Raw genomic sequence first — 27,751 nt, 5'->3', positions numbered from 1 at the left:
GCCCTTACAACAATGCCTAGCATCACAGTGGTCTCAAGCACAGGGTCACCTTCTAGATCTGGTGTTAATAGACCGCCAAACTTACCTCTCGCTTCTGTGGTGGAACAACATAAATTTAAACAAGGGGCGGCCTTTCCAAGACCCAGTGCCACAATACGTAATAACAACAGATGCTTCCATGACAGGGTGGGGAGCACACCTCGATCAACACAGCATACAAGGACAATGGAACGTACATCAAACAAAACTGCATATCAATCACCTAGAACTTCTTGCAGTTTTTCAAGCACTAAAAGCTTTCCAACCAATAATAGTTCACAAATACATTCTCGTCAAAACAGACAACATGACAACAATGTATTATCTAAACAAGCAGGGAGGGACGCACTCCACGCAGTTAAGCCTGTTAGCACAAAAAATTTGGCATTGGGCAATTCACAACCAAATTCGCCTAATTGCACAGTTTATACCAGGGATACAAAATCAACTCGCAGACAATCTCTCTCGAGATCACCAACAGGTCCACGAATGGGAAATTCACCCCCAAATACTGAACACTTATTTCAAACTCTGGGGAACACCTCAGATAGACTTGTTTGCGACAACGGAGAACGCAAAATGCCAAAACTTCGCATCCAGACACCCACACAAACAATCCCAAGGCAATGCCCTATGGATGAACTGGTCAGGGATATTTGCTTACGCTTTTCCTCCTCTCCCTCTCCTTCCTTACCTGGTAAACAAACTCAGTCAAAGCAAACTCAAACTCATATTGATAGCACCAACTTGGGCAAGGCAACCCTGGTACACAACGCTGCTAGACCTATCAGTGGTACCCTGCATCAAATTGCCCAACAGGCCAGATCTGTTGACACAGCACAACCAAAACATCAGACACCCAGATCCAGCATCGCTGAATCTAGCAATCTGGCTCCTGAAATCCTAGAATTCGGGCACTTACAACTTACCCAAGAATGTATGGAAGTCATAAAACAAGCAAGAAGGCCATCCACCAGGCACTGCTATGCAAGTAAATGGAAGAGGTTTGTTTGCTACTGCCATATTAATCAAATACAACCATTACACACAACTCCAGAACATGTAGTGGGTTACTTGCTTCACTTACAAAAATCTAACCTAGCTTTCTCTTCCATTAAGATTCACCTTGCAGCAATATCTGCATACCTGCAGACTACCTATTCAACTTCCCTATATAAAATACCAGTCATTAAAGCATTCATGGAGGGCCTTAGGAGAATTATACCACCAAGAACACTACCTGTTCCTTCATGGAACCTAAATGTTGTCCTAACTAGACTTATGGGTCCACCATTTGAACCCATGCACTCCTGCAACATACAGTTCCTAACCTGGAAGGTGGCATTTCTCATCGCCATTACTTCCCTGAGAAGAGTAAGCGAGATTCAGGCGTTTACTATACAGGAACCTTTTATACAACTACACAAAAATAAAGTCGTCCTAAGGACCAATCCTAAATTTTTGCCAAAGGTTATTTCACCGTTCCATCTAAATCAAACAGTGGAACTTCCGGTGTTCTTTCCACAGCCAGATACCGTAGCCGAAAGGGCACTACATACATTAGATGTCAAAAGAGCATTAATGTATTACATTGACAGAACAAAGAACATCAGAAAGACTAAACAACTCTTTATTGCATTTCAAAAACCTCATGCAGGAAACCCAATTTCAAAACAAGGTATAGCCAGATGGATAGTTAAATGCATCCAAATCTGCTACCTTAAAGCTAAACGACAGCTGCCCATTACACCAAAGGCACACTCAACCAGAAAGAAAGGTGCTACCATGGCCTTTCTAGGAAACATCCCAATGCAAGAAATATGTAAGGCAGCCACATGGTCTACGCCTCACACATTCACCAAGCACTACTGTGTAGACGTGTTATCCGCACAACAAGCCACAGTAGGTCAAGCTGTATTAAGGACATTATTTCAGACTACTTCCACTCCTACAGGCTGATCCACCGCTTTTGGGGAAATAACTGCTTACTAGTCTATTGCAGAACATGCGTATCTACAGCGACAGATGCCATCGAACTGAAAATGTCACTTACCCAGTGTACATCTGTTCGTGGCATCAGTCGCAGTAGATTCGCATGTGCCCACCCGCCTCCCCGGGAGCCTGTAGCAGTTTGGAAGTTACCTTCAATTATTTATATATGTATCATCTCAACCTTAAATAAGTGCATACTTAGTCACTCCATTGCATGGGCACTATTACTACAATTCAACTCCTACCTCACCCTCTGCGGGGAAAAACAATCGAAGATGGAGTCGACGCCCATGCGCAATGGAGACAAAAGGAGGAGTCACTCGGTCCCGTGACTCGAAAGACTTCTTCGAAGAAAAACAACTTGTAACACTCCGGCCCAACACCAGATGGCGAGCTATTGCAGAACATGCGAATCTACTGCGACTGATGCCACGAACAGATGTACACTGGGTAAGTGACATTTTCATTTCGAACGGATTTTGTCATTGTCATAGATACTACACATTTTCAAAATCACAGACTGAGTCCAGATTCTTTTGTTGTTCAAGGGTGTTTATTGAAGTGCTAATTGTTGGAGGGGGTGGCAAAATGGTGATGGGTGACGGTGGAGGAATGTCCATGGCAGAGTCCAGTCTATTAGTCTCACAGGTGCACTGCCCATATGGGCATAGGAAGTGGAGCTGGGGCAGTTCCAATCTGGACAGGGTAACAAAGTGGGACAATGGGATGTCAATCAGGATGGTATCATTTCTTGGCGGGGGTCTTGCCATCGTGCTCTGTCCTGTTCCTGGATCTCAGGGACCGCTTGTGGGGTGGTTGTCCGTCTGCAGGGGCTGGTGTGGTGGTCCTGTGGCGGGGCGTCCTGTCCACTAGCGCCGGCGGAGGTGGTGGGCAGTTCATCGTCCAGGCTAGTGTCAGGGGCCCCTTGGAGTGCCACGGTGTCCCTCATGGTCTTCTGTATGTCCTTCAGCACCCCTACGATGGTGCCCAGGGCGGAGATGATGGTTCTGAGCTCCTCCCTAGACCCCAAATAGTGTTCGTCCTGCATGCGCTGGGTCTCCTGAAACTTGGCCAGGACCGTAGCCATCGTCTCCTGGGAGTGGTGGTAGGCTCCCATGATGGAGGAGAAGGCCTCATGGAGAGTGGGTTCCCTGGGCCTGTCCGCCCCCTGTCGCACAGCAGCCCTCCCAGTTCCCCTGTGTTCCTGTGCCTCCGTCCCCTGGACCGTGTGCCCACTGCCACTGCCCCCAGGTCCCTGTTGTTGTTGGGGTGGTGGGTTATCCTGGGTTCCCTGTAGTGGTGGACACACAGCTGATTGACGTGTCCTGGGTACGGAGGTATGGGCCTGCTGGGTGGGTGCTGTGCTGGTGTTACCAGAGGGTGGAAGGTCAGGGTTGGGCTGTGCCTGTGCGAGGGGAACCCATTGTTCCAAGGCCCACGATGGTCCGGGCTGGTCATCTGGATCCAGTTGGCCAGAGCTGCTGTCATCACTGTGGGCCTCTTCTGTGGGTGGGGTGGAGATGTCTGGACCCTCCTGTCTGGTGGCGTTAGGTAGTGGCCCTGCAGGGGTGTAAAAAGCATGATTATTGCATCTGTGTGTCTCATGGTGTGCAATGGGTGGGTGAGCGTGTACCCCTGTGCTAGCATTCCTGTGTGGGGGCTTGTGTGATGATGGTTGGGGGGTTGTTATGGGTATGAGCAGTGGGCATGCTTTAGTGATGGGTGTCCATGCTTTGTTGTGTCATGCAGGGCTTGGTGTTGGGATGAGTGGTTTGTGTTATTAGTACATTAGTGAGGAGTTGGAGTGATAGAGGAGGGGGTGAGGGTGGGGGTGTGTGATAGCATGCAGGTAGGGTGGGGGATATGATAGTTAAGATTAGACTTACCAGTGTCCATTCCTCCACCGACTCCTCCGAGGCCCTCTGGCTGCATAATGGTCAAGACCTGCTCCTCCCATGTTGTTAGTTGTGGGGGAGGAGGTGGGGGTCCGCCGCCAGTCCGCTGAATCGCAATGTTGTGCCTGGAGACCACTGAACGCACCTTCCCCCGTAGGTCGTTCCACCTCTTCCTGATGTCCTCCCGATTTCTTGGGTGCTGTCCCACTGCGTTGACCCTGTTGACGATTCTCAGCCATAGCTCCATCTTCCTAGCTATAGAGGTGTGCTGCACCTGTTATCCAAATAGCTGTGGCACTACCCTTACGATTTCCTCCACCATGACCCTGAGCTCCTCCTCCGAAAACCTGGGGTGTCTTTGGCGTGCCATGGGGTGGTGTAGGTGATGTGTGTGGGGTGCATGTGGTGATGAGTGTGGTGATGTGTAGTGGTGTGTGGTATTTTGTGCATGGATGTTGTGTGGGTGATGGTGTTGTGTGCCTCTGTGTGGTGGGGTTGCCTATTGCTGTGCTATCTCTCTGTCGCCTTCGTCTCTAATTTTTGGTCGTAGGGGTTTGTGGGTGATGTGGGTGTGTGTTTTATATTGTGTTTGGTGTGTGGGAGTGGTGTTTGTATGTGTATCAGGTGTGTGTATTTTGAATTGTCCAATGTGGCGTTGTTTTGGAGATGTGTGTGTATTTTGAGCGCGGCGGTGTGTACCGCCAATGGAATACCGCGGTTGAAAGACCGCCGCGTGGATTCGTGGGTCGTGATAGCATGGGCGTGTTTCTGTTGGCGTGACGGTGGAGGTTTTGTTTTCGCCAGTTTATCACTGACCTTTGGTGTGGCGGACTTGTGTGGGTGTCTGAGTTTCGGCGGATTCCGAGATGTGTGTCATAATAGCTGTGGTGGAATTCCGCGGCCGCGGCGGTGTATTAGCGGTCTTCTGCACGGCGGTAAGCGGCTTTTACCGCCTATGTTGTAATGACCCCCTATGTCTTTTACCCATTATTCATTTTTATTTGTCCACGTTTCCGGTTAAGGGTCCTCTGTTTATACAAAAAAAAAAAAATCTCTTGTAGCATAGCTACATTTTATTAAAGGAATAAAACTATTCATATCTATTTAAGTACACTTGAAAACTCCAGAATTCAAGGTGGTGGTAATTTACTAGCCCTTAAAAAATATCACTCTGCTTTTTATTCTTGTCAGAACCCCTTTCAGAGAGCCAGTGGGTAAGCAGGGGCTACTGGGCCCAACTGCAGTTGGTTGGGGCCTTTCACTCCTGAAGTCCAGGGGCCCCTCCTACTATGGATCATAGAGTGTAGATACAGGTGAGTGAACACAACTTGTAACTCAAACTACACACAGTACAAACAATAACAGTCTCCAGTTCAATACTTGCTTTTAGAAGAAAAATAAGTATTTTATTTCTAACTTTACACATTTGAAGAAATAACCACATTAATGAGCAATAACACAATCCCCTTGAGGTCAGGGCTCAAGTAGTTGTCAGGCAAATCCCTGTATCACCATTTTCCTTATAATTCGATTATTCAGCTCCCGGCTGGAGTCCAGCTTGAGTCTCAGCCGTCGTCCTCCACGGTCTTCAGGGAATCAGTTAGGTGAAGCTGTTGGTGTGCAGGCTTGACCTGCCGATCACAGCCGCAATCTTCTGGGGGGTAACAACTGGAACCTCTGTCAGTATGGGTACTGGCAGCCCGTTGTCACATATGGGGTTGCAGTGGTACTCCTAGCTAAAATGCAGACTGCTCCGGTACATTCACCCTCACCATGACCGCCCGTCTTGGCATACTGGGTCCCCAGTTAAGGCAGTGACAAGTCTCGACAGTCTGGCAAAAAAATAGTTCAGTGGTGGCCCCTTCTGGCATATGGGGGCCACTGCAATGAGGCGGTGCGGGCCATACGCTTCCCGCACAGCGCTTGCAATACAGTTCAGGTCATTGAGGTACTCTCTGGGCATATACAGGTTGTTTCTCGGTAGGGCTCCCTACTGGACTCTCTCCCTCCCTCTTCATCAATAGGCACACTGGTCTTGACATGCTGGCAGGTGCTGGTGCTCCAAGATAATTAATCTTGCTTCCCCAGCAGGGAAACTAGCAGGCCTTTGCCCCCAGTTTTGGTCACAAGCAAAAGTCTTGCAGTGCTTCCCCTTGTCAGACAGCCCTTCTGGCTGCTAGGCAGATGATAGGTTTTGGGGTCTCAACCTCCCCTTCTTGTAGTCCTTTTCTGGGCACAAAATGTGATTACGGGTCTGAGTCTTTGAAGTTTTATTTTGGAGTTCTACTTTTAAACTCCACATTTTTCCTTTTCTTTCCTCTTGAAAGGCTGTCTGTCACATCACAGCATGAAAGGCTGCAAAGTTGATAGACCCACACCTCAGTGCATGGGAGTGATCAGAGTTCACACCTGGATGTCAGCCACAGTGATATGTGCATCAAAACGTTAATCCTGGGCTCCTAGCCCTACTCTTTGATATTTATCGGCCCCATCTCCTTCCTGAGAAGTGTCTGCACCTTCTATCACTAAATCAAAGACCAAGTTTTTGAAGTGTAAAGGTGGAGTCTCTTTATCACTTCCTTCAGTGTGTGTGTGCCACCCAGCTCCCTTGATTGCAGCAATGCACAGGTCTGTGGGCGGATTCACCTATTCATGTCTTTACCAGGGAGGCCTGGGTTTCCTAAAATGGAACCAAGGGTCTTCCATGTAACTTAACATTGCAGGCACACTTGCACTCAGTGTATACAGAACAGATTTAACTTTAAGCTTTCGGTTCGTGCTTCACCCTTACCCTCGTTGGTATTGTTTTCAGATATGTATCCCATCTCACGTATCGATTTCTTAGAAAACTAACAGTCATTGGATCAACATGCTTTCTCAGCGGTTTTCAGGTCTTGCCCTTCGAGGCCTTACATTTCCATCACCTCCGACTTCATCAGAGAATGCCCTGCTTATGGAACGGTTGCCTTTTTGGTTCTGCCGGAACTGCCACGCCAAATATCTCTGGATCAATCTCTATCCGGTCTGTAACCTATGTTTGTCCCTGGAACACATGGAGGAGGATTTTGAGGCCTGAAGATCATTTCTGTCTACGAAGACACCCCAAGATCACTGTGCCTGTTGAAAGGAAATGCAATTGAGAGACATTGAAGAAACGTTTGACATCTTTGGCCAACACGATATTGAGGGAAAGGAACAGGAACTCTACAAGGCCTCTGCAGCGGAGGAGGAGGAGGCCGCCTTCTTTCAGGGCTCCGACTGTGAGCTCGAAAGTGACCTTGAGATGCAAGATGTTTCGCTAGGTCAATGTACCTCGAGTACAGAACCCCCTGTTCCTCACCTCAAAAAACATTCCACTTTCACCTAACAAAAAGCTTCTGGGCTGCCACTCCAAACTCGCCATGGTTGACACCAAAAAATCGATTTGGATCTCCCGCCGTCTGGCTCAGCGCTGAAACTTCAGCCAAACCTTTGAAGCCGACTCCTTCGACCCTGACATGCCCTTCCATGTCGAGCTGACTTGCTCCATCTATGACACCCGACCACTTTGGCGCTGAAACTAAAATCCATCGCTGCTCCAAAGCCTTCTAAACCGGCTCTGAGATCCGACCCTGGCACTTCAATGGATCTGGTCTTGCATAGACTGCAGGAAAAACTTGATGCTGGACATTGACAAAGCCACATACAGCCTCAAACGGGACGCCAAACTTTTGCTACCTACACCACCATCATCCAAGCGCCAACTTTCCTTTGGGGAAGCCATTGATCTGCCAATGCCATCGAAAAAGATGAGGTTGGATTAAGCTACCAGTCCTTTACCACCTCCTCCACCTTCCTCTCCACCACTTCCAACCGTCCCTTCACCACCTTCATGCTCTCCACTTCACTCTCAGGGTGATCCTTTAGACATCACACCTCAAGGTGGCTATGGCAAAGGACGGCATACACCATTGACCCTCAGAAAGACACAGATCCTGATTTATATCCAGCTATACCTTCTCTTCTGACAACTTTACCAAGTATCTGGAACTTATTGGTCAGTCAGCAACATTTCATGATGTGCTTCTACATAAAGAGCCTCTGGAAGAGGATTTCCTCTTCAAGACTCTCTCCAAAGCACTTAGGGCAAACCAATATTTCCCTATGCTTAAAGGTATGTTGACACTGCACAGGCCAGGATTATAACTTCCAGTGTCCCCATCTGACCCTTTTTACTTCAGGGGTTAAATTCCGCCTGACTCACAAGTTGTGACCAACACGAGTAAGAGGGCTAATTCCCAGCCTCCACCTCTTCACAAGGAGAGCAAATTAATCAATTACTTTAGCAAGAGACTAGCAGCACAGTCCGGCGATTGCAAATTCAATGGGGTTTTCTCATTATGACCAGGCCCACTGGGACCAAATGGAGGAACTCCTCCAATACATCCCAGAGGAGCTCAAAAAAGAGGGCAGCATCTTGTCACAGAGGGAAAGCTGAGTTCCAACACTTCCATCTGTTGTGCGTTGGATGCAGCAGATAGTCACTAGTGGAATCAATGCTAGCATTCTACTGCGGCGCCATGCTTGGCTCCGCATAGCTGGCGTTGAGCCAGAGGTTCAGCAAACCCTGAGCGCCCCTTTGGTTAAAGAACACCTTTTCGGTCCCCAGGTTGATTTAGTTCTAGAAAAGTTTTAAAAAAAAGATACAGAGACTGCAAAATCTATGGGTGCACTTTAAGCACTAGTCCTCATGGCACCTTTCACCACTCCACCTCCTGAGCAGTCTCTAAAACCACATCATCGGAAGCCTTGACCTTGTGTCAACATGGCCAAGGTCACCACTCTTCTCCCCAAGGTTACTATAGAGGCTCCTATAGGGGCGGCTAAAGAGCTTCCCCACATGGTGCTACAACCACCAAAAAATAGTGACTACCTTTGCCTCCCCCCCTCCCCCCCCAACCATTTAACACCAGGCGGGGGACAATTGGAGGGGTTCCTGCCCACATGGCAATCAATAACATCATACCAGTGGGTGTTAGACATTATCCAACATGGTTATTGTCTGGAGCTTATTACCACACCTCAAAACATTCCACCTCACACTCGCAGACTGTCTCTGGAACACCAAACACTGCTCAAACGGGACTTTCAAGCTCTCCTGCTCAAAGGAGCTATAGAACCCATCCTCCTACAACATCAAGGGTCAGGAGTATACGCCCTGTGCTTCCTAATCCCCCCAAAAGGACGGATCTCTACGCCGGTCTTAGACCTACGACCCTTAAATCATTACATCCTTTCAGAGCATTTCCATATGGTCACTCTTCAAGACGTGATCCCACTTCTCCAGCAAGGTGACATCCTCTCAGCTCTAGACTTGAAAGACGCCTGTTTTCACATTCCCATACATCCAACACATCACAAATACCTAAGCTTTGTGATAGCAGGAAACAATTACCAATTCAAAGTCCTTCCGTTCGTAGTGACTTCTTGTAGGAAGTTGGCTCTGTATGCACTATTTCAAAGTAAGGAATAGTATGCACAGAGTCCAAGGGTTCCCCTTAGAGGTAAGATAGTGGCAAAAGGAGATAATACTAATGCTCTATTTTGTGGTAGTGTGGTCGAGCAGTAGGCTTCTCAAAGGAGTAGTGTTAAGCATTTGTTGTACATACACACAGGCAATAAATGAGGAACACACACTCCGAGACAATTCCAGGCCAATAGGTTTTGTTATAGAAAAATATCTTTTCTTAGTTTATTTTAAGAACCACAGGTTCAAATTCTACATGTAATATCTCATTTGAAAGGTATTGCAGGTAAGTACTTTAGGAACTTTGAATAATCACAATAGCATATATACTTTTTACATAAAACACATATAGCTATTTCAAAAGTGGACACTTAGTGCAATTTTCAACAGTTCCTGGGGGAGGTAAGTTATTGTTAGTTCTTGCAGGTAAGTAAACCACCTACGGGGTTCAAATTGGGGTCCAAGGTAGCCCACCGTTGGGGGTTCAGAGCAACCACAAAGTCACCACACCAGCAGCTCAGGGCCGGTCAGGTGCAGAGTTCAAAGTGGTGCCCAAAACAGATAGGGGTTCATTCTGACTTTGGCGGGCGGCAGAGGCCGCCCGCCAAAGTCCCGCCGGCAGAATACCGCTGCGCGGTCAAAAGACCGCTGCGGTAATTCTGAGTTTCCTGCTGGGCTGGCGGGCGACCGCCAGAAGGCCGCCCGCCAGCTCAGCGGGAAACCCCCTTCCATGAGGATGCCGGCTCCGAATGGAGCTGGCGGAGTGGAAGGGGTGCGACGGGTGCAGTTGCACCGTCGTGATTTTCAGTGTATGCGTGGCAGACACTGAAAATCTTGGTGGGGCCCTGTTAGGGGGCCCCTGCAGTGCCCATGCCATTGGCATGGGCACTGCAGGGGCCCCCAGGGGCCCCACGACACCCGTTACCGCCAACCAGGTTCTGGCGGTCAAAACCGCCAGAACAAGGCTGGCGGTAAGGGGGTCGGAATCAGCGCCGCCATGGAGGATTCCCTTGGGCAGCGGGAAACCGGCGGTACACTGCCGGTTTCCCGTATCTGACCGCGGCTGTACCGCCGCGGTCAGAATGCCATGGGAGCACTGCCAGCCTGTTGGCGATGCTCCCGCGGTCGTTGGCCCTGGCGGTCCATGACCGCCAGGGTCAGAATGACCCCCATAGGCTTCAATGGAGAAGGGGGCGCCCCGGTTCCAGTCTGCCAGCAGGTAAGTACCCGCGTCTTCGGAGGGCAGACCAGGGGGGTTTTGTAGGGCACCGGGGGACACACAAGTCAGCACAGAAAGTACACCCTCAGCGGCACTGGGGCGGCCGGGTGCAGTGTGCAAACACGCGTCGGGTTTTCAATAGGTTTCAATAGGAGACCAAGGGGTCTCTCTAGCGATGCAGGCAGGCAAGGGGGGGGCTCCTCGGGGTAGCCACCACCTGGGCAAGGGAGAGGGCCTCCTGGGGGTCACTCCTGCACTGGAGTTCCGATCCTTCAGGTCCTGGGGACTGCGGGTGCAGGGTCTTTTCCAGGCGTCGGGATTTTGGATTCATACAGTCGCGGTCAGGGGGAGCCTCGGGATTCCCTCTGCAGGCGTCGCTGTGGGGGCTCAGGGGGGACAACTTTGGTTACTCACAGTCTCGGAGTCGCCGGGGGGTCCTCCCTGTAGCGTTGTTTCTCCACCAGTCGAGTCGGGGTCGCCGGGTGCAGTGTTGCAAGTCTCACGCTTCTTGCGGGGATTGCAGGGGTCTTTAAATCTGCTCCTCTGGAAACAAAGTTGCAGTCTTTGTTGAACAGGGCTGCTGTTCTCTGGAGTTTCTTGGTCTTTTGGAAGCAGGGCAGTCCTCTGAGGATTCAGAGGTCGCTGGTCCTGGGGAAAGCGTCGCTGGAGCAGTTTTCCTCTGAAGGAGGGAGACAGACCGGTAGGGCTGGGGCCAAAGCAGTTGGTGTCTCCGTCTTCTCTGCAGGGGTTTTTCAGCTCAGCAGTCCTCTTCTTCGTAAGTTGCAGGAATCTGATTTCCTAGGTTCAGGGGAGCCCCTAAATACAGGATTTAGGGGTGTATTTAGGTCAGGGAGGGCAGTAGCCAATGGCTACTAGCCCTGAGGGTGGCTACACCCTCTTTGTGCCTCCTCCCAAGGGGAGGGGGTCACATTCCTATCCCTATTGGGGGGATCCTCCATCTGCAAGATGGAGGATTCCTAAAAGTCAGAGTCACTTTAGCTCAGGTTGCCTTAGGGGCTGTCCTGACTGGCCAGTGACTCCTCCTTGTTTTTCTCATTATCTCTTGCCGCCAAAAGTGGGGCCGTGGCCGGAGGGGGCGGGCAACTCTACTAGCTGAAATGCCCTGTGGTGCTGGAACAAAGGGGGTGAGCCTTTGAGGCTCACCGCCAGGTGTTACAGCTCCTGCCTGGGGGAGGTGATAGCATCTCCACCCAGTGCAGGCTTTGTTACTTGCCACAGAGTGACAAAGGCACTCTCCCCATGTGGCCAGCAACATGTCTCGAGTGTGGCAGGCTGCTAAAACCAGCCAGCCTACACAGGTAGTTGGGTAAGGTTTCAGGGGGCACCTCTAAGGTGCCCTCTGGGGTGTATTTCACAATAAAATGTACACTGGCATCAGTGTGCATTTATTGTGCTGAGACGTTTTGTAGGAAGTTGGCTCTGTATGCACTATTTCAAAGTAAGGAATAGTATGCACAGAGTCCAAGGGTTCCCCTTAGAGGTAAGATAGTGGCAAAAAGAGATAATACTAATGCTCTATTTTGTGGTAGTGTGGTCGAGCAGTAGGCTTATCAAAGGAGTAGTGTTAAGCATTTGTTGTACATACACACAGGCAATAAATGAGGAACACACACTCAGAGACAAATCCAGGCCAATAGGTTTTGTTATAGAAAAATATATTTTCTTAGTTTATTTTAAGAACCACAGGTTCAAATTCTACATGTAATATCTCATTTAAAAGGTATTGCAGGTAAGTACTTTAGGAACTTTGAATAATCACAATAGCATATATACTTTTTACATAAAACACAATAAGCTGTTTTAAAAGTGGACACAGTGCAATTTTCACAGTTCCTGGGGGAAGTAAAGTATTGTTAGTTCTTGCAGGTAAGTAAACCACCTACGGGGTTCAAATTGGGGTCCAAGGTAGCCCACCGTTGGGGGTTCAGAGCAACCCCAAAGTCACCACACCAGCAGCTCAGGGCCGGTCAGGTGCAGAGTTCAAAGTGGTGCCCAAAACACATAGGCTTCAATGGAGAGAAGGGGATGCCCCGGTTCCAGTCTGCCAGCAGGTAAGTACCCGCGTCTTCGGAGGGCAGACCAGGGGGGTTTTGTGGGGCACCGGGGGGGACACAAGTCCACACAAAAAGTACACCCTCAGCAGCGCGGGGGCGGCCGGGTGCAGTGTGCAAACAAGCGTCGGGTTCGCAATGTAAATCAATGGGAGACCAAGGGGTCTCTTCAGTGGTGCAGGCAGGCAAGGGGGGGGCTCCTCGGGGTAGCTACCACCTGGGCAAGGGAGAGGGCCTCCTGGGGGTCACTCCTGCACTGAAGTTCCCATCCTTCAGGTGCTGGGGGCTGCGGGTGCAGGGTCTTTTCCAGCTGTCGGGATTTTTAGAGTCAGGCAGTCGCAGTCAGGGGGAGCCTCGGGATTCCCTCTGCAGGCGTCGCTGTGGGGGTTCAGGGGGGACAACCTTGGTTACTCAGTCTCGGAGTCGCCGGAGGGTCCTCCCTGAGGTGTTGTTTCTCCGCCAGTCGAGTCGGGGTCGCAGGGTGCAGTGTTGCAAGTCTCACGCTTCTTGCGGGGATTGCAGGGGTCTTTAAATCTGCTCCTCTGGATACAAAGTTGCAGTCTTTGTTGAACAGGGCCGCTGTTCTCGGGAGTTTCTTGGTCTCTTGGAAGCAGGGCAGTCCTCTGAGGATTCAGAGGTCGCTGGTCCTGGAGAAAGCGTCGCTGGAGCAGGTTTCTTTAGAAGGCAGGAGACAGGCCGGTAGGACTGGGGCCAAAGCAGTTGGTGTCTTCTTTCTTCTTCTGCAGGGGTTTTCAGCTCAGCAGTCTTCTTCTTCGGTAAGTTGCAGGAATCTGAGTTCCTAGGTTCTGGGGAGCCCCTAAATACTGAATTTAGGGGGGTGTTTAGGTCTGGGAGGGCAGTAGCCAATGGCTACTGTCCTTGAGGGTGGGTACACCCTCTTTGTGCCTCCTCCCTGAGGGGAGGGGGGCACATCCCTATTCCTATTGGGGGAATCCTCCTTCTACAAGATGGAGGATTTCTAAAAGTCAGAGTCACCTCAGCTCAGGACATCTTAGGGGCTGTCCTGACTGGCCAGTGACTCCTCCTTGTTTTTCTCATTATCTCTCCTGGACCTGCCGCCAAAAGTGGGGGCTGGGTCCAGGGGGCGGGCATCTCCACTAGCTGGAGTGCCCTGGGGCATTGTAACACGAAGCTTGAGCCTTTGAAGCTCACTGCTAGGTGTTACAGTTCCTGCAGGGGGGAGGTGTGAAGCACCTCCACCCAGAGCAGGCTTTGTTTCTGTCCTCAGAGAGCACAAAGGCTCTCACTGCATGGGGTCAGAAACTCGTCTCTCAGCAGCAGGCTGGCAGAGACCAGTCAGTCCTGCACTGAACAATTGGGTAAAATACAGGGGGCATCTCTAAGATGCCCTCTGTGTGCATTTTTTAATAAATCCAACACTGGCATCAGTGAGGGTTTATTATTCTGAGAAGTTTGATACTAAACTTCCCAGTATTCAGTGTAGCCATTATGGAGCTGTGGAGTTCGTTTTTGACAGACTCCCAGGCCATATACTCTTATGGCTACCCTGCACTTACAATGTCTAAGGTTTTGCTTAGACACTGTAGGGGCATAGTGCTCATGCACCTATGCCCTCACCTGTGGTATAGTGCACCCTGCCTTAGGGCTGTAAGGCCTGTTAGAGGGGTGACTTACCTATGCCATTGGCAGTGTGAGGTTGGCATGACACCCTGAGGGGAGTGCCATGTCGACTTAGTCTTTTTCTCCCCACCAGCACACACAAGCTGGCAAGCAGTGTGTCTGTGCTGAGTGAAGGGTCCCTAGGGTGGCATAAGAAATGCTGCAGCCTTTAGAGACCTTCCCTGGCATCAGGGCCCTTGGTACCAGGGGTACCAGTTACAAGGGACTTACCTGGGTGCCAGGGTTGTGCCAATTGTGGAAACAATGGTACATTTTAGGTGAAAGAACACTGGTGCTGGGGCCTGGTTAGCAGGGTCCCAGCACACTTCTCAGTCAAGTCAGCATCAATATCAGGCAAAAAGTGTGGGGTAACTGCAAGAGGGAGCCATTTCTTTACAAGTTTGATACCAAACTTACCAGTTTTCAGTGTAGCCATTATGGGGCTGTGGAGTTCGTGTTTGACAGACTCCCAGACCATATACTCTTTTGGCTACCCTGCACTTACAATGTCTAAGGTTTGGCTTAGACACTGTAGGGGCACAGTGCTCATGCACTGGTGCCCTCACCCATGGTATAGTGCACCCTGCCTTAGGGCTGTAAGGCCTGCTAGAGGGGTGACTTATCTATACTGCATAAGCAGTGTGAGGCTGGCATGGCACCCTGAGGGGAGTGCCATGTCGACTTACTCGTTTTGTCCTCACCAGCACACACAAGCTGGCAAGCAGTGTGTCTGTGCTGAGTGAGGGGTCCCCGGGGTGGCATAAGATATGCTGCAGCCCTTAGAGACCTTCCCTGGCATCAGGGCCCTTGATACCAGGGGTACCAGTTACAAGGGACTTACCTGGATGCCAGGGTGTGCCAATTGTGAAAACAAAAGTACAGGTTAGGGAAAGAACACTGGTGCTGGGGCCGGGTTAGCAGGCCTCAGCACACTTTCAATTCAAAACATAGCATCAGCAAAGGCAAAAAGTCAGGGGGTAACCATGCCAAAGAGGCATTTCCTTACTCTTCTGCACCTCGAATATTCAGAAAATGACTAGCAGTGGTAGCAGCGCATCTACGCAGACAAAACACCCATGTTTTCCTGTACCTCGACGTCTGGCTTATCAAAACCAGACCTCTACCTCTCTGTCAACAACACACTCAAACTACCATAATCTTACTTCATCAGCTAGGCTTCACATCATTTTCCAAAAATCTCACCTTTAGCCTTTACAGATCCCACTATATCTGGGGGCTATACTAAACACACAGGTGGGATTAGCCTATCCCAATACAGCACGAATACACAATTTTCAAACACTGATACCATGCTTCCAAGCCAATCAGCAAGTCGCATTCAGAACTGTCATGGACCCTCTGGGTATGATGGCCTCATGATTTACCTTAATGCTGCATGCATGACTACATGTGTCCAGCACAACAGTGGTCTCAGTCACAGGGTCTATTAAAAGATCTAGAGTTGATAGACAGCTCTTCCCTCTCTGCAGTGTTGAAACGTGAACAACCTGTTAAAAGGGCTGCCTTTTCTCGACCCTGTTTCCCACATCATAATGACAAGGGACGCATCACAGACAGCCTGGGGTGCTCACTTTAAGAATCTCACAGTCCAAGGTCTCTGGGATACCAAACATCAGGGTCTTCACATCGAATACCTAAAGCTTCAAGTTGTTCACCTAGTATTGAAAGCGATCACACCTCACCTGATCGGCAGGGTTGTCTTAGTCCGGACAGACAATATGACAACCATGTACTAATTACATAAACAAATGGGTTTGCTACAGTTATCACGCCTATCTCAGTCAATTTGGAATTGGGCTCTCCATCACAATATCCATCTGTTAGCGGGACACCTTCTGGGAACACACAACAATTGTGCCGACCTCCTTAGAAGGATGCAGCAACAAGTCTACGAGTGGGAACTCCACCCATGAGTCCTACTCTCTTACGTTCAAAAGTGGTGGCTTCCAGAAATAGATTTGTTCACAACTGCGGACAACACAAAATGCCCAGACTTCGCCTCCGTGTTCCCACGCCCCTTATCCAACGGGTATGTTCTATGAATGAACTGGTCAGGGATATTTGCCAACGCTTTTCCACGTCTCTCTCTTCTTCTGTTTCAGATTCAGAAGCTCAGACAAACATCCCTTATACTAATACTAGTGGCTCCCACTTGGACCCGACAGCCATGGTTCACACCAGTGCTAGAACAATCACTAGTTCCTCCCGGGAAGTTTCCCCTCAATCTGGATATTCTCCCTCTGAACCATGGAGCAATCAGGCACCCAGATCCCAAGGAACTCAACTTAGCAATTTGGTTATCTCGGGGTCCCACCTGAATGTATGACCATTCAAAAACAAAAAAAAAAAATAGCCCTCAAGCCTAGTACTAAAGCATGTTATGCGGCTAAATGGAAGAGATTTGTCTGTTACTGTCATAATAACAGTATTAATCCATTTAATGCAACAATGCAAGACATTGTTTGTTACATACTACATCTATAGCGCTCTAGCCTTGCAATCACACCCATACGCTTACATCTAGCAGTATGGCTGCCTACCTCCAAAATAGACAACGCCTTTCTTTATTTGAGATACCAGTCATTAAAGCCTTTATGGAAGGTCTTAAAAAAGTAATTCCACTGTGGTGTCCACCAGCAATCTACTTGGAATCTTAATATTGTTCTAACAAGACTTATGGGTCCACCATTTGAACCACCACATAATTGCTCCCTCCAATTTCTATCTTAGAAGGCTTAAAATTCCTTCCAAAGGTGGTCTCCCATTTCCACCTTAATCAGTCAGTGGATTTATCTGTGTTCTTTCCTCACCCACTCTGTTGCTGAAAGGGCTCTAAATACATTAGACGTTGAGAGGACTCTTATGTTCTTCATTGACAGAACTAAAGACTTTTGCAAAAACCTTTCATTACTTTTTTGCCCCGGCACAACGGAAAGCCAATTTTGAAATCTGACATTGCTAGGTGGATAGTTAAATGTATACAAACATGTTACCTTACAGTCAAAAGGACTGTGCCTGTATCTCCTGGAGCACACTGTACTTGCAAAATTGGGGCTACAATGGATTTCCTGGGCAAGTTACCTACACCTGATATATGTAAAGCACTTACATGGTCTACACCGCACACCTTCACTAAACATTTTTGTGTGGATGTTCTCGCACGCCAACAAGTTAATGAAGGTCAGGCATTGCTAGGCACACTTTTCCAAACAATTACAACACCCACAGGTTAGCCACCGCTTTTGGAGAGCACTGCTTTACAGTCTCTGCAAAGCATGAGTATTTACAGCCACACATGCCATCAAATGGAAAGTGTTAGCCAGTAAGCATCTGTTTGGGGCATGTAGTGCTGTAGATTCACATGCACCCACCCTCTTCCCCGGAACACCTGTGGCCATTGCCGTTCCTTTACCTTGTCATTTGTATGAACATCTCTTCACTTACAATTACTTAACACTCCATTCACACCCGCCTGCTGGAAAGCAATCTAACAATGGAGTCCATGAGCATTATCACCAAGAAGAGGAGTCACTCTACCTCGTGAGTTGAAAGAAAGTCTTCTTTGAAAAAAAAAAACTTGTTCAGTTCCGAACCTGACACTAGATGATAGGAGTATGCAAAGCACGTGAATCTATAGCACTGCATGCCACAAACAGATGCTTACTGGGTAAGTACATTTTTTCTTTCTATTGCTTGCTTGTTCATTCTGTGTATCAGAAAAAGTTATTTGACCCCTGATGAAAATGAATCCTGTCTTTCTTCTTGCAGGTGGAGGAGAATCTGGGAATGGTAATGATCTTCACTTTAGTGTCTGCGATTCAAGAAAAACTTAATGAAATAGTTGATCAGATCAAAACACGGCGAGAGGAAGAAAAGGTAAAGAAGGAGAAGGAAGAAGAAGAAGCTGAGAAGGTGAGCACAATTTTATTTCTGTTACTATGGGATCGTTCCAAATGCTGTTCTGCATGTTCTTCCATGCTTTGGGGCCACTGCACAAACCTTTTGTGCAAGAGTTCATTCTAAGTGCAAAAAGTAATCTGCTGTTGTTAACCCCACAGAATTGGTACTTCAGATATTTATGCAGTTTGATTAAACATAATACTATGGCTGTAGAAAATCAGCATGTTTAGTGGGTGTTGCTTGCCAATAAGTTCAGGGTTATTCCTGAAAGTGGGCAATTTGTAGTAGCTTTACAAAATGCATTTAAGCTCTCGTAATATTTTAGGTGTTCGCACACCAGGAATAAGGAATGTTTCCGGCCAGCATTTGGAAGGTAGCACCTCCGTAGTACATTGAGGTGTGAAGAATGATTCTTTTCATTTTTTTTATTTTTATTTAAATGAAAGAGTAAATGTATAGGAATTGAAGCACAGCCGCAGTTGTAAGACTTGGCAAGATTTCCAAGACAACTTTAAACTATAAAAAGTCATAAATCTACTTTAAATATAGCTGTGAAGTGAGTAGGTTTGTGAGGATTTTTTTTTAAACGCTTATGTTTTGATACAATCAAACCTGCTGTATAACGCATAGAAAGTGACTCATGTTGAATATATTAAATATTATGTTTTTGTGGACTAAACCTTCTGTATCCAGCCTAAATGCTTGATAATTTTCCTTGTGATGGAAAGAAATTCTTCAGTTACAATAAATGTAACAATATTTAAAAGTGTGTGTGTGTGTGTGTGTGTGTGTGTGTGTGTATATATATATATATCTCCACAAAACACGTTGTCGAAAAAACAGTCGAGAAACCTCTGTGTTAAGAAAACAACGTACTGTGACTCTTGTGCAACAGCATGTTTATTTATCTTTCAATAAACGAGAATCCTGACGCGTTTCGGAGCCTCCGCTCCCTGTTCACAGGTTAAATGTATACCATGCATATTCAATGGTTAAATATCTGCACTTTACTGCCTTCTCGAAACAAACACGGACAACAGACTACTGCTAACCCTTACTTATCTACATGAAAGTGTCGGCCATAGTGAAATGATGCATTGTATTATCATGCATATTTCAAACTATCTGAAAATTATATTAAAAAACACCGTAATTGTCACATCATGAACTTATACACGAAAATTCTACTTATAAGTTATCCAAATAATAAACATAACATCTTATATTGATTTTTACATATTCTTTTTCCATGCAATAACATGTTGACTTAAAAACGTCAGACTCTTACTGAATATAGCGTGAACATCATATTACTCCTAAAAATAACGTCTACTTCAACTTATCTCATTTTAAATTATATATATTAGACCTCCACTCATCATAAACCGCACTGACCAGTCCTTGATATAATAGCTCTCGTGCATTTAATCAATGTGCTTCCATTGCTACGAGGTCATACCTAATAATGAAAAAACAGACAAAATTGATCACAATCAACATTATTGACTCCAAAGCATATTCAATAAAAGTCCTATCCAGTACATAACATAGCAAAAAAAACTATTAATTGAAAAAACTAATTGCAAAAGAACAAGTTGTCCCAGAGAGCATATATACAATTCCACATTATGACAATGCAGACCAATAAACTATTCCAAGATGTCTATTTATGTCTCTGATTTATCCCACATGGACTGATAACTCTTCATCAAGGTTTAATCCTCTCGGAAAACTTGTTGAATATTTTATTATAAACTTGGACTCCAACCTCCTAAGTTCCTGTTCTCTGCTAGTCAGGACCCCAGTGCTCATAATGTATGCCCTGTATGTATTCCCTGTGTGGTGCCTAACTGTATCACTGAGGCTCTGCTAACCAGAACCTCAGTGTTTATGCTCTCTCTGCTTTTAAAATTATCACTGCAGGCTAGTGACTAATTTTACCAATTTTCATTGGCACACTGGAACACCCTTGTATATGGTACCTAGGTACCCAGGGTATTGGGGTTCTAGGAGATCCCTATGGGCTGCAGCATTTCGTTTGCCACCTATAGGGAGTTCAGACAATTCTTACACAGGACTGCCACTGCAGCCTGAGTGAAATAACGTCCAAGTTATTTCACAGCCATTTTACACTGCACATAAGTAACTTATAAGTTGCCTATATGCACAGAACCCGGGTACTGCCAGATTAACTTTCTGGGGTCTCCACTGCAGCTACTGCTGCTGCCAACCCCCCAGACAGGTTTCTGCCCCCCTGGGGCCTGGGCAGCCTGGTCCCAGGAAGGCAGAACAAAGGATTTCCTCTGAGAGAGGGTGTTACACCCTCTCCCTTTGGAAATAGGTGTGAAGGGCTGGGGAGGAGTAGCCTCCCCCAGCCTCTGTAAATGCTTTGATGGGCACAGATGGTGCCCTCTCTGCATAAGCCAGTCTACACCGGTTCAGGGATCCCCCAGCCCTGCTCTGGCGCGAAACTGGACAAAGGAAAGGGGAGTGACCACTCCCCTGACCAGCACATCCCAGGGGAGGTGCCCAGAGCTCCTCCAGTGTGTCCCAGACCTCTGCCATCATGGATGCAGAAGTGTGAGGGCACAATGGACAGCTCCGAGTGGCCAGTGCCAGCAGGGACGTCCGAGACCCCTCCTGATATGTGCTTACCTTCCTCCTCTGTGGGTTATTTAGGGTCTCTCCTGTGGCCTATTTCTCAGATAACGAATGCAAGAGCTCACCAGAGTTCCTCTGCACTTCTCTCTTCTACTTCTGCCAAGGATCGACCGCTGACTGCTCCAGGACGCCTGCAAAACCGCAACAAAGTAGCAAGAAGACTACCAGCAACATTGTAGCACCTCATCCTGCCGGCTTTCTCGACTGTTTCCTGGTGGTGCATGCTCTGAGGGCTGTCTGCCTTCACCCTGCACTGGAAGCCAAGAAGAAATCTCCTGTGGGTCGACGGAATCTACCCCCTGCTAACGCAGGCACCAAACTTCTGCATCACCGGTCCTCTGGGTCCCCTCTCATCCTGACGAGCGTGGTCCCTTGAACACAGGAGCTGGGTCCAAGTGTCTTCCACAGTCCAGTGGCCCTTCTGTCTAAATTTGGTGGAGGTAAGTCCTTGCCTCCCCACGCCAGACAGTAATCCTGTGTACTGCGTGAACTGCAGCTGCTCGGGCTTCTGTGCACTTTACCAAGACTTCCTTTGTGCACAGCCTAGCCCAGGTCCCCAGCACTCCGTCCTGCATTGTCCAACTCGCTGAGTTGGACTCCAACGTCGTGGGACCCTCCTTTGTGACTGAGTCGACCGCTGTCCTCAGATCTTCTAAGTGCCTGTTCCGGTACTTCTGCGGGTGCTGCCTGCTTCTGCGGGGGCTCTCTGAGTTGCTGAGCGCCCCCTCTGTCTCCTCCTCCAAGGGGCCCCAGCAACACCCAAAATCCTCAACCGCGACACTTGCAGCTAGCAAGGCTTGTTTGCGGTCTTTCTGCGTGGAAACAACTCTGCATCCTCCAGCACGCCGTAGGACATCTTCTGACCAAAGGAGAAGTTCCTGGCACCTTCTGTTGTTGCAGAATCTTCGACTTCTTCCACCCGGAGGCAGTCCTTTTGCACCTTCATCTGGGGTTTAGTAGGCTCCTCCCCCCCCCCCCCGGAGACTTGTCTGACTCTTGGACTTGGTCCCTTTCCCTAACAGGTCCAGGAATCCGTCTTCAGTGTTTTGCTGGCAGTTGTTGTTCTTGCAGAATCCCCTATCTCGACTTTACTATCTTTCTGGGGTAGTAGGGTAACTTTACTCCTACTTTTCAGGGTCTTGGGTTGGGGTATCTTGGACACCCTTAGTGTTTTCTAACAGTCCCAGCGACCCTCTACAACCTACACTAGGCCTGTGGTTCGCATTCCACTTTTGGAGTATATGGTTTGTGTTGCCCCTAGGCCTATTTCTACCTATTGTATTCCATTGTGATTCTACATTGTTTGCACTACTTTTCTGTTACTTATCTGATTTTGGTTTGTGTCCATATAATTTGTGTATATTAATTACCTCCTAAGGGAGGGTATCCTCTGAGATACTTTTGGAATATTGTCACTAAAATAAAGTACCTTTATTTTTAGTAACTCTGAGCACTGTGTTTTCTTGTGATATAGTGCTATATGATTTAAGTGGTATAGTAGGAGCTTTGCATGTCTCCTAGTTCAGCCTAAGCTGCTTTGCTATAGCTACCTCTATCAGCCTAAGCTGCTAGAACACCTCTGTTCTACTAATAAGGGATAACTGGACCTGGCACAAGGTGTAAGTACCACAAGGTACCCACTATAAGCCAGGCCAGCCTCCTACAGACGCTTGTCAATCCTTTTGCTTGAAGAAGACTCCTGGGGATCGAACGCCGACATCTTTGGAGAAGAACACACACAAGAGGAGTTGGCACATTACATGACCATTTAAATCGCAGACTCCGATTTGGATCGAGATTCCGATGTCGACAGCCAATCCATCCCACTGGCGCAGTACGTGACAACATCAGCCCATTCCTATCAACCAAAGACAACCAAAAAGACTTCAGCACTGGTTTTGGGTCCCCCACTGCTTGCCAGTCATGGTCGGACCAGAAAAATACAATTGGATGACCAACCCTCGGTTTTGGTGCCGAAACACTAGACCAAAGTGCATTCTGCACTGACCAAACAGCTTGCCACATCTGTTTCGTGATCAAGCCAAAAATATGAGACTTTCGTCTCGGAACCGAAAAAGCTAACAGCACTTTAGGAGCCAACTTTTTCGGACCGCTTCAAACATTCGGGATCCAGACTTTCGATGCTTCAGTTACTGTGGAGTCTTCTGAAAGAAGGCCCATATTAGAAATAATGGACGCTACATAGTGAAAAATTCATATACATAAGGACACAGGAAGAATCATAGCTTCACCTCCTCTAACAATCAAAAGAAAATTGACTTTCCAAGAAACTTTAGAAACTGGGCCTCCACCTGCTAAAATATTAAAACAAAAGGAGAAACCAAAGGCACCTCAACAGCCTGCACCACCACATTCTCCTTTACTTCCTGCTTTCTCCACCACCAGATATTCCACCACCACCCTTACCTGCACAATTTTCTCCATAATCCCCTATCTCCACACATGGGGATGATTTGTATGACCCTCACCAGGATATAGATCCATGGAACTTATATGATTGAGATTCCATCCCTCCTAATGATCCTGAATTATACCCCACAAAACCATCTCCCTCTGAAGATACCACTGCCTATAATCAGGTTATAGCTAGGGCAGCTGTGTATCATAAGGTACAATTACATACAGATCCCGTTGAGGATGACTTTTTATTTGATAGCCTAACATATACTCATAAGGAGCATCAGTGTCTCTATATGCTCCCAGACATGCTTACACATACAGTTGACATTTTCAAGGAACCGGTAAAATCTAGAATTATTACAGCAAGTGTAGATGAAAAGTATAAACCTGCGCCATCTGATCCTGTTTTTATTAGGGCTCAATTGCCACCTGACTCTGTAGTTGTTAGTGTAGCAAGAAAGAGAGCAAATAGCGAATATACAGGGGATGCTACTTCTTCAGACAAGAAAAGTCGTAAATTTGACGCAGCCGGAAAGAGAGTAACAACTCAAGCTGCAAACCATTGGAGGATTGCAAACTCTCAAGCACTGTTGGCAAGATATGATAGAGCTCATTGGGACCAAATGAAAGACTTGTTACAGTACCTTCCACCAGAACATCAAAAAAGGGCACAACAGATAGTAACAGGGCAGGGCATTTCCAATAATCAAATAAGATCTTCTATAGATGCAGGAGACACAGCAGTAAGAGCTATCAACCCAAGTGCCATCATTAGAAGGCACGCACGGGTAAGGGCTTCAGGGTTTAAGCCAGAAATTCAGCAGGCAGTGTTGAATATGCCCATTGATAAGCAACACCTGTTTGGGCCAGAGGTTGATACCACAGTAGAAAAACTGAAAACGACATTGATACAGCTGAAGCTATGGGTGCGCTTTATACTACACCCACTCAGGGAACTTTTCGTAGGCCACAGTTTAGGGATGGTTTCAAACCATCAACCTCAGAGCCATCCACATCCCAATAGAAACAAGGGCCACATTTTTATAACAGAGGCTCTTACAAAGGCAGTAAATATAGAGGGAAATGTAAATCGACCACCCCAAGAGGTTCTTCCACCTCAACCAAACAGTGGCTTTTTACAGATCCCCACACAGCATACATCTCCTGTGGGAGGAAGACTGGAAAAGGTTTACCCACAATGGCACAACATTACTACAGATCAATTGGTTCTATCAATTATCCAACATGGTTCTTGCCTAGAACTTATCTCTACCCCACATAACATGCACCCTCGCTCGCACAAACTTATTCTGGAGTATCTCAATTTAGGTACAGTCACTACTACTCAAAAGTGCCATAGAAATGGTACCTATATCCCAACAATGGTCAGGAGTGTATTTACTGTACTTCCTCATACCAAAGAAAGACGGTACTCTCAGACAAATCTTAGATCTCAGACGCCTCAATCAGTACATTCTGTCGGAACACTTTGATATGGTCACTCTACAGGACATCATTCCCCTCCCACAAAAACAAGATTACATGACCGCATTAGATCTAAAAGATGCTTATTTCCATACATTCAGCACATCATAAAATGCTATGGTTTGCCATAGCAAGGAAGCACTACCAATTCAAAGTACTACCCTTCGGATTCACAACAGCACCAAGGGTATTCACCAAATGCCTGGCAGTAGTTGCAACATTCCTCAGAAGACAACACTTACATGTCTTCCCCTATCTGGACGACTGGCTCATAAAAGCAAGTACAATTCCAACCTGTCAACAGCACACACAGTATACAGTGGACACCCTTAACAACCTAGGGTTCACTATCGATTATCAAAAATATCACCTGCAGCCAGCACAAATACAACCGTATCTAGGAGCAGTTCTGAACACTCAATCAGCATTAGCATACCCAAACACAGTGAGAAAGCAAGCTTTTCACAATCTCATATCTCAACTACAATGCAACCACACTTACACAGTGAAGTTGATCATGAAACTATTGGGAATTATGGCATCATGAAGAGCAATAGTACCCAATGCACGTCTACACATGAGACCACTACAGCAATGTATTTCGCAACAATGGTCTCAGGCACAGGGTCAGATTTAGGATCTAGTGTTGCTGGACCACCAGACTTATCACTCTCTGCAATGGTGGGATCACACCAACTTATTAATAGGATGGCCCTTTCAGGACCCTGTGCCACAGACCATAATCACAACAGATGCATCAATGATAGGTTGGGGAGCCCATCTCAACAACCTTACCATACAAGGGGAATGGGATTCAGTTCAACAAACTTCTAACATAAACCATTTGGAATTGCTAGCAGTGTTCCCAGCTCTCAAAGCTTTTCAAACACAAATCCCACACAAGACAATGTTAATAAGGACAGACAACATGACCACACTGTACTATCTGGAAAAACGGAGGGCACACTCATCTCAATTGTCCTTGTTGGCACAGACAATTTGGAAATGGGCAATTCCCAATCATATTCAACGATTAGCAGAGTATACTCCAGGGATACACAATCAACTAGCGGACCTCTTAAGCAGAACGCAGCAACAAGTACACGAATGGGAGATTCACCCACAAGTAATTCAACAATACTTTCAAATGTGGGAAACCCCAGACATAGACCTCTTTGCCACAAGCGAAAATGCAAAATGCCCAAACTTTGCATCCAGGTACCCACACCCTCAATCCAAGGGCAATATTTTATGGATCAGTTGGTCAGGGATATTTGCTTAAGCTTTTCCGCTTCTCCCACTAATTCCATTTTAGGTCAACAAGATCTGTCACATCTCCCTCACTATGATACTCCTAGCTCCCCCGCTGGGCACGTCAGCACTGGTACACAACACTTTTGGATCTGTCTATAGTACCACATCACAAACTACCAAGCAGACCAGACCTATTGATCCAGAACAAAGGTCAAATCCGGCATCCCAATCCCAGTATGCTCAATCTTGCGATTTGGCTCCTGAAGTCATAGAATTTGGCTTTTTACAACTTCCATCTGAATTTATGGATATTCTAAATAAATGAAGTACCAAGCCTACAACTAAACAGTGTTATGCAGCTAAATGGAAATGTTTTGTATATTACTGTTAGCCCAAAAACATCAACCCACTTATAGCTTCCATACAAGATATTGTCTGTTACTTACTTCATTTATAAAAAGCAAATCTTGCATATTCCTCTTTTAAAATTCATTTAACAGCAATATCTGCTTGTCTCCAAAACAGACAGCATACTTCTCTGTTTAGGATTCCTGTTATAAAAGCTTTTATGGAAGTCCTTAAAAGAATTATTCCACCCATAGCTCTACCAGCTCCTGCATGGAATCTTAACATCATGTTCACAAGATTTATGGGTCCACCATTTGAACCCATGCATCCTTCTCCAGTTTTTGGCATGGAAGGTTGCTCTCTTAGTAGCAATTACTTAATTAAGAATAGTTAGTGAAATTCAAGCATTCACTTTAGAAGAACCTTTCAAATTCGCAAGAATAATATAGTCCTTAGGACTAACCCTAAGTACCTACCAAAAGTAGATTCACCATTTCATATCAATCAGTCAGTAGAATTGCCCGTCTTCTTTCCACAGCCAGATTATGTTGCTGAAAGAGCTCTTCATACCCTTGATGTTAATAGGGCTCTCATATATTATGTAGATAGAACAAAACATTTCAGAAAGTCTAAACAACTCTTTGTGGCTTTTCAACAACCTCACAAGGGTAATCCTATTTCAAAACAAGGATTAGCCAGATGGATAGTAAAGTGTATTCAACCTTGCTATCTTAAAGCTAAAAGACAGCTACAAGTAACTCCTAAAGCACATTCTACTTGAAAGAAAGGAGCTTCAATGGCATTCTTAGGAAACATACCAATGGCATATATATGTAAAGCAGCCACGTGGTCCATACCACACACATTTACTAAACACTACTGTGTGGATATATTATCTCGCCATCAAGCACATTTTGGGCAGGCAGTACTTAAAATACTATTTCAAACTACTCCTACAGCCTAGCCACTGCTTATTTTGGGAGAGGACTGCTTCACAGTCTATGCAAAGCAAGTGTATCTGCAGCCACACATGCCATCAAACAGAAAATGTTACTTACCCAGTAGACATCTGTTTGTGGCATGTAGTGCTGCAGATTCACATGCGCCCTCCCTCCTCCCCGGAAGCCTGTAGCCGTTATGGTACTTAATTTCTAAATATGTATATACATTGCATGGACATCTTCTTTTCTCTCTCTCTCTCGCTCTCTCTCTCATATGTAATATATATATATGTACATATTAATTTCTACACTCTTCACTGCACCCTCCTGCGGGAAAACAATCTGACCAAGAACTC

The 27,751-nt window shown here is 46.8% G+C and overlaps 1 protein-coding gene across 1 annotated transcript in view; it reads left to right on the top strand.

Moving 5' to 3' along the window:
• Positions 1–27,751, top strand: part of RWDD1 (RWD domain containing 1) — a 177,699-nt gene that overhangs the window by 69,774 nt on the left and 80,174 nt on the right. Inside the window, exon 4 of the mRNA XM_069234513.1 lies at positions 18,154–18,297. Coding sequence (XP_069090614.1) covers positions 18,154–18,297 — 144 coding nt within the window. The remainder of the gene's footprint in view (positions 1–18,153; positions 18,298–27,751) is intronic.

The sequence above is a fragment of the Pleurodeles waltl genome, chromosome 5 (genome assembly GCF_031143425.1).
Source record: "Pleurodeles waltl isolate 20211129_DDA chromosome 5, aPleWal1.hap1.20221129, whole genome shotgun sequence".
Classification (NCBI taxonomy): domain Eukaryota; kingdom Metazoa; phylum Chordata; class Amphibia; order Caudata; family Salamandridae; genus Pleurodeles; species Pleurodeles waltl.
Note: the sequence above shows the minus strand (reverse complement) of the source record. Positions and strands in the feature narration are given on the sequence as shown.